The following is a 6,951-nucleotide window of genomic DNA, read 5'->3' on the forward strand; positions in this document are numbered from 1 at the left end:
TACGTGCTTTAGTAATATTTAAACCTTTATTTCAGTTCGCAAGCAAAGCAGGCCTTGGCTTCACAAAAGCACCTCTTGGTGTAACTAATTAATTTGATAATCCTCTATTTGCAATCCTCAAGAGACATTCAGCTTTGAAAGCAAGTAATTACCTCTAAGCGGCAACCTCTTTGTGAGGCCCAGCCTGATCAGGAATAAATAAATAAATAAATAAATGTCTTAAGCCAGAAATACAATCGTGGTGTGATTTCCCAGAAGTCTGGATGAGAGACTCCATAACAACAGCTGGTGACGCTCACAATCTGAAGACGCAGGAGCCACTCAATTACCAGGTCTCCAGCTTACACTTCAAGATGTTGCTCTGTGCAAACCTGGCGTGCAGGCAACCACCGAGAAGCTTTACAGGAGAGGTTTTATAGGTACAGAAGTCAGGAAGGTCCCACTTAAGGTTCTCAGATAGCCACACGTGCCACAGGGAAGAAAATATATTTTTAAAAAGTCACATATCCAGCTTTCTGTAGCACACATGCAACCCCACAAGCACAACCACGGCATGCAGTCCCACGGGGCAGTGACCTAAGCAGGGAATGGCAACCTCAAAGCCTCTCTGCAGGAGCATGAAGGCACACCTTGATGACACACAGCACCTTCCCCAGATGAGAAGAGATGCGGAGCTGATCTAATGCCTGCCCCAGGCATCCCCAAGTGCCCGGGGTCTGCACTCAGCTACAGCCCAATGCGAGCATCAGTCACTGCCAGAGCCCAGAGGGGGGAACAGGTCAGCTGGAAGGGACCTGCAAGTCGAGTCCAACATCCTGACTGCTTCAGGGCTCACCAAAGGGAAAGCATTACTGAGAGCATCGTCCAAATGTCTCTCGAACACTGACAGGCACGGGGCAGCAATCACCTCAACATGAAGCCTGTGCCAGTGTTTGACCACCCTCATGGTAAGACCACCGTCACCAAGTCCTCACCCAACACGCTTATCATACGGCCAAGATGCTCGTTTCATGTTGAGCACCTTTGGGCTTCTTTAACTTTCCTTTTAGGCTCTGCAAAAGAGCAAGGACATCTCCTTAAAGACCACCTCCTGCTATGGACATACAGCTGGGCATGCCACAGACAGGAGCTGCTCCTGCTGCAGGATGCTCACGCAGAGCAGGATTGCTTCAGCCACAATTGGAGGTGTGAGACTTGCAAAGTGACCGTGCTGTGTGCTGCTCTGGAGTTAACACCTCTACAGCTCCAAGCCTGTCCCTGTGGCTCTGCACCTGAGACCCCAGCGAACCCTGCATCCAGCTACCTCCTAACCCAGCAGGTTTCTCCTCTTGCTGATTCTGCAGCTCAAGAGTATGACAAATCCCACTGGCTGGGGCAGGACACTGACCCTGGAGCCTGCTGGGTTCGGTGAGGATGAGACATCCTCAAGAGACTTTTCCTAGCGTGAAAGTCATGAACACACCCAATGCAGGTAGGAGCAGGGCTTATGAGCAGCTGGCCTGAAAAGACCCCAGCCCCCTGGCAGCCTGGAACAGGACACAAAACCTCTGTGCACCCAGACCCAGCTAGGAGAGCTGAAATCCTGGTAGTACTGCTTGTTTGTCTCCACGGAGCTGGGGCACTGCCTCCCTTTCCTGAGGACAAAATGCTTAGAAGTCCAGCTGCGGCTTCTGGAGGGCTGCTTCAAAACTCACCACCATCTCTGGTTAGATAAGGGTAGACTGGCTGTCTCTGAAGAGCAGCCTAAAACTGATCCATCTCTCTCCAGATGCCACGTATTTAATGGCATGAAACAGTCATCTGTTTACCTCCCCACGCTAACCAACCCTGCTGGCAGTGGTGCTGCATGCTGTTTAATCCCAACAGCACATGTTTACTGTACTCTGAGACAGCACAGCACGCTCACCTCCAAGCTAGACGTGCCCACGGGCACCTCCACCCTTCCTGCTCCAGCCCAGCCACCACCTCCAGCCCCTGCCCCACAGACATGGGGCACGGGGTCTCACAGCTTCTTCAAATCCCATCCTCAGTCACGGGTACCAAGGCCTGCTCCTCTTTCCAGGTCTGCCTAATAGGGTGAGGGTTGGAAGGATGGACCCCCCTGCATGACTTCATGCCATCGACCAGCCAGCTCATGTGAGCACCCAGATACCACTTGTCTGCCAGGAGAAGCAGATACAGTCCCCACAGAGGCGCTGAGCAACAACAGAAACACAAGCAAACACAGGACATGTTTCTATGCATGGCATCTGTCCCTTCTCACCCCCCAAAGTGACCCAAATGCAATCATATTTAGCTAGGAGGGAGGGCTTCTGACCACCAGGCTCCAGCAAGGAGGAACCCACCATCAAGCACTGCCCACCACAGCTTGGGCACTCGGTGGGGCCAGCACCCAGTGGTCCAGTGGCACAGGACCACAGCACCTCCATCATCGTGCTCCAGGATCTCTGGCCCCAGGATTACCATCCCTACGGGGTGAACACCCTGTCCAGCCCCCCAGCCCCTCACAAACCCCACACTTACAGCCAGCGCTTGCAGAGCAGCCTGCGCCCAGCAGATCCCAGCAGATCCTGCAAACCATTCTCCCATGGCAGATCCTCTCTGGAGAGAAGGAAAGCTCTCACCTGCCCGCAGTCTGCTCCACCAGAGCAGGCAGGCAGAGAAGCAGCTGGGTTAGATCTGCGCTCACCTGGGGCAGAGCAACAGCCCTGAGGTGCAGCTCCAGCTGTGGGCATGTAATCAGTGCTTTACAGAGCCTTTATGGGCGTTCCCTGGGACCAGCTCTTATTTTGCTTGCATGCAGCTGGGCCAAGTGCTGCCCACTAAACTTGGGTGAGTCCCATTCGTGGTCCTCCAGGTGCTTCTCAAGTGCTTTGAATCCTGGTGGTATTTCTAATGGGAGAATGGCAGCCTGGTGAGACATGGCCTTCCTCCAGCCTTGCCAGCTGGTGGTGAAGAACCCAGTTCCTCTATCTCAACTGAGCAGCTCCACGAGGCTTCAGACTAAATTTGAAGCCACTTAGCAGCAGGCAAACATCAGTTTGGGGTCAGGGTCTTCTTCCCCAGGGGAATTGGGAGCCATCTCTGTTGGTCAAAGCTCCAGAGCCCAGAAGGTGACGGGGAGCACCTTGTGCTCCATGGGCACCACCTGCTTGGCAGGGATAGGGCTGGCTTGGGACGCATGTAGCTGGCAAGTAGAGGAGCAAAGCTTGGGGAATGCCAGAAAAGGGAAAAAATGCAACAAGGCAGGGACCCAGAGGAGGTGGGACGTGAGGCATGGGGGGTTCCTGGAGGTTATCGTGTGGTGGGTCCTACACCAGAGGCCCTTCATTCCCCATGTGTGTCTGCACTGGGAATGAGCAGGCACCAGGGCTAGAGAACACTACTGAATTAGTAAATAAACCTAGAGAGCACTACTAAATTAGTAAAGAAGCCTTGAGGCAGGTGAAGGGAGAGGATTTGTGTGTCTCCCTCCCCTCCTTGCCATCGGTCTCTCCCACTTTCCTCTCATTCACCCTTCTTCCATCAGAGCTGCCATTCCCCTCCTCAAGAACTCTGCTCCCACACCGAGGCAACAACGGAGCAGACATGGACGGGACCAGGAGGCACCAGCACTGAAGCACCTCAGAGAGCAGCCATCCCACACGCCCTCCACAACGCTGTAAAAGAGAGCCTGCAAAGCCCGAGGAGCCTGGACCAGCACTGCCCAATCCTCCCCTCACACCCCACACGGAACTGCGTACAGAATACACATTTATCCCCCCAAAAAACTGCTCTCTCTGCAGAGGCGCGCCCCGCTCAGGGGGAACTGAAGCAGCGGGGCCGCCATCTTATCCCTGGCTGCCCCCGGGCTCTTGGGGCGGGCGGTGGCCGGGGCCGGGCCGCGGTGCGGGGCGACATCTGCCGGCCACAGCGGCACCGGGACCGGGACCCGGCCCCGTTCCCTTCAACCCCCGGCCTGGAGCACCCCCGGGGAGCCCCGGCCCTTCTCCTGCCTCCCCCCCATGCTGCACCATGGCTGCATGGAGGCTGCCCACGCCTCCCTGCTGGCGCGCTGCTGCGGCGGCTCGCCCCCAGAGGCAGGCTGATTAGGCTGGGGGGTGTTAATTGTCACCCCAATTAAATGGCAGCCAAGCTGACCTAGGGCCCAAGGCTGCGTGTGGGGCAGTCTCTTGGAAAGCAGCGCAGCCAGGGGCCCATCTGTAATTAAATGGTGAAGGGGAACTAGTCGGTGAGCCTGGCATCAGGTCTCTGCTTCCTCCTGCTGCAAGGCTCTGGTGCGAATAAAAGGGCAGGTTAACCTGGGCACCCTGCCCTCCACACCATCTCCTGGCCGGGATTTGGCACCCCACAGGTCCCCCATTTCTGCCTGGGTACAACAGTGGGAGCAGCGTCCCAGAGGGTTTCTGCCACGTGAGGGTTTGGGGCAGTTTAGTCGCCTTTGGTAAATCAGAGCTGGATTTGTGCTCCCCACATGGAGGTGGATTTGTAGACAAATCCAAGCTCAGTGAGGTAGCTGGTCGGCTTTCTTTGCTCTTTATTGCACGCTGTAATTTCCTGTTTGCTTCAAAAGCTATTTTTGCTAAGGAGACAAAAAAAAAAAAATCAAACATTTATAACCATTCTGTCTGTTCCTTAGGAGAAGAAAACAAAGATCAGAGCGAGCCTTTCAGAGGTCACTGGCTAATTCTGTTATTTAGCCACCGTGCCTTCCTCAGACAATGCAAGCCTCCTGCAGCAGGCCGGCTAATCTGCTTACTCAGCCGGCCCTTGCAGTCCAGGAAAACAAAAGCTCAAAAGCTCGTGTTCCTTGAGCGGTCAGCTCCCGGGAGCCAGCCCCCACATCACAGCACGCGAAAACATAGCACGTTTTGAGCCTGGGTATTTGCTTTCTGCTTTTTTTTCCCCACCTTTCTGGGGGCACCTTTCCAAAGCTTTTGCTGGCTTCCTCCATAAGCAGGAGATACCCACTGAAAATATCCGCATATGCGTGCACGTATGCGGTAGGTGAGAAGGAATATCCTGACCCTGGGAGCTGAGGGGGGCTAAAATAGCAGGCAGGACCACAAGTGTCCAGGAGAAATGCGGAGGGGGTGACCTCTGCACAGTGCTGCTTGCCAGAGCATGCCTAGCGGAGGTTTTTCAGGGCACCGCGTGGGCAGCTGTGAGCCCTGTGTTCGCCAGGCTGCCTGCGAGAGTCTCAGAGCAGCAAAACTGCCAGAGACCCACGCACAGCTCAAAAGCCAGCCCCCCTCCGAGCTAGCCAGGAGGCCAAAGCAAAGCTCTAAGGGCTCTCTGCCTTCAACAGCGAGGGCCCCAGGGGGATGAAGGTCGTGCACGGGCAGTGACAGCACAAACGCAGCACACATGTCTGCAGAACCAAATTTCTAACAGGATCCCACGGCAAATGGAAGGGCACCCTGGCCTTCCCAAGCCCTTCTTCACGGCCCATCTCCCAGGCCCTGCCCGCAGGCTCGGGACTACCTGTGGGCTGCTGCTGCCTCCCCAGAGCATCCTCAGCTCCCTCCCTCTCCAGCTGACCCAATGCAAGTTTAATTTATTTACCTTCAGGGCAGCCTGGCTGTGTGGTGCTGGATGCCAGGAGAAAGTGAGGTAAGAGGAGCCTTTGTGGCTTCTTCAGGGATCTTTGCCTTCTCTGCAGCTGCGAGGAATAGCTCTGTGAGGAAGATCACAACTGGAGGATCTGGAGTTCTTGTGAAATCAAAGTCCCCGCGTGTCGGCATCCATCCTGGCTGTTTTTCAAGAGTCCTCAGGAGCAGCAGCCTGGCCACGCAGTCCTCCCAGGCAGGGAGTCCCCCAGTCCCGTCTGCTCCTCCAGGCAAAAGCAGAGAAATCTGAACCACGAAGAAGGGTGTGGATCACCCCACCCAGCTCCTGCTGGCTTGAAGATCCCACTGAGCTCGCCTGTCTTCAGCCTGTCCACACTGCAGCTCGCTCCCCTGCAGACCCGGGATGCGGGCACGGCCTCCTGGCCAGCCCAGCGGGTGACAGAGCCGCTGGAGAGGGAAGCTCGCTGCCCGCAGACAGCAAAGAGACACGGGTGAGCCGAGGAGCTGGCCCGACACACACTGGAGGGGTGCAGCACGAAGCACAAAGGCAGCAGCTCTCCCGTCCTGGCTGCTCTGCCCTGGAACGCAGCATGGGAACCACTGCCCAGCACAAATCTGTTCCTCATTATCCTCCCCGGCTGCTGACTGATGCCGGCTCAGTCACCAACAACGCGCCTTGCGGCCCCGGATGGCTCACGTCCATCGGCTGAGCGACTGCATGGGGCAGAGTGGGGCCAGGACTCACATCCTCCCCTCTGGAGGTAATTCGGGAGTGACAATGAATCGTTGCCTTCAGCAGGCTTCGAGGAATGTCAGAGAGCAGGGATGGCTGCAGGGGAAAGGGGGTGCAGCGGTGGCACTGGAGCAGCAGGATGCTCCAGGTCTCATCGCAGGCAGTGCTGGTGGCCACCGAGTGATGGTGAGTTGCCACGGTGCTGTCCCCATCAGGTCATTCCCAGATTTGGGCACCAAGGTCCATGCGGTGAGAGATCTGACACTGAAGTGTACCTGGCGTAGGTCCTTGGGTGGACGTGGGAAGCTCAAAAGGGTTGGGATGAGCTCCTCATGGAGGGGCAGCCTTTTCTTCATACACTTTTCCTCTCCTAAACCGGCCTCCAAGCAGTGAGGGTCGGCAGGGTCATGCTGGACTGCTGCTTGGCCTGAAGAGCAGATGGTGTTAGGAGGTGGCCGTGCAACCCTCTGGCCAGGAGGCAGACATGGATAGGACAGGCAGATAGCTTGTCCCAAACAGGCAAAGGGGAAGTCAGCCCCTTGCATCAGCAGGATGTAGTGCCAAGCAGTCCTGCAGAGCAGAGGCAGCAGCCAGGGATCCTGTGCCACAAACTGCACACCCCAGCACCTGGTAGAAACCCATTTTGTG

General features: G+C 56.2%; 1 protein-coding gene and 1 long non-coding RNA gene across 6 annotated transcripts in view; one reads left to right on the plus strand and one right to left on the minus strand.

The window, feature by feature from the left end:
• The window catches only part of PLEKHG4 (pleckstrin homology and RhoGEF domain containing G4), an 83,621-nt gene extending 80,918 nt beyond the window's left edge, over nucleotides 1-2,703 (minus strand). For 2 of the 5 annotated variants that reach the window (XM_038185460.2, XM_038185463.2), the window contains exon 1: nucleotides 2,524-2,703. In XM_038185460.2, coding sequence (XP_038041388.2) covers nucleotides 2,524-2,589 — 66 coding nt within the window. In that variant the 5' untranslated portion in view covers nucleotides 2,590-2,703. The remainder of the gene's footprint in view (nucleotides 1-2,523) is intronic. The other 3 variants (XM_072043911.1, XM_038185461.2, XM_038185459.2) reach the window with 2 other exon arrangements.
• A 10-nt stretch (nucleotides 2,704-2,713) lies between these two features.
• LOC140003515 (uncharacterized) lies at nucleotides 2,714-4,658 on the plus strand. The gene is made up of 2 exons (XR_011812317.1): nucleotides 2,714-2,832; nucleotides 3,530-4,658. It is a non-coding gene; the product is annotated as an uncharacterized lncRNA (long non-coding RNA).
• The last annotated feature ends 2,293 nt before the right edge of the window (nucleotides 4,659-6,951 follow it).

The sequence above is a fragment of the Anas platyrhynchos genome, chromosome 12, assembly GCF_047663525.1.
Source record: "Anas platyrhynchos isolate ZD024472 breed Pekin duck chromosome 12, IASCAAS_PekinDuck_T2T, whole genome shotgun sequence".
Taxonomy (NCBI): Eukaryota; Metazoa; Chordata; class Aves; order Anseriformes; family Anatidae; genus Anas; species Anas platyrhynchos.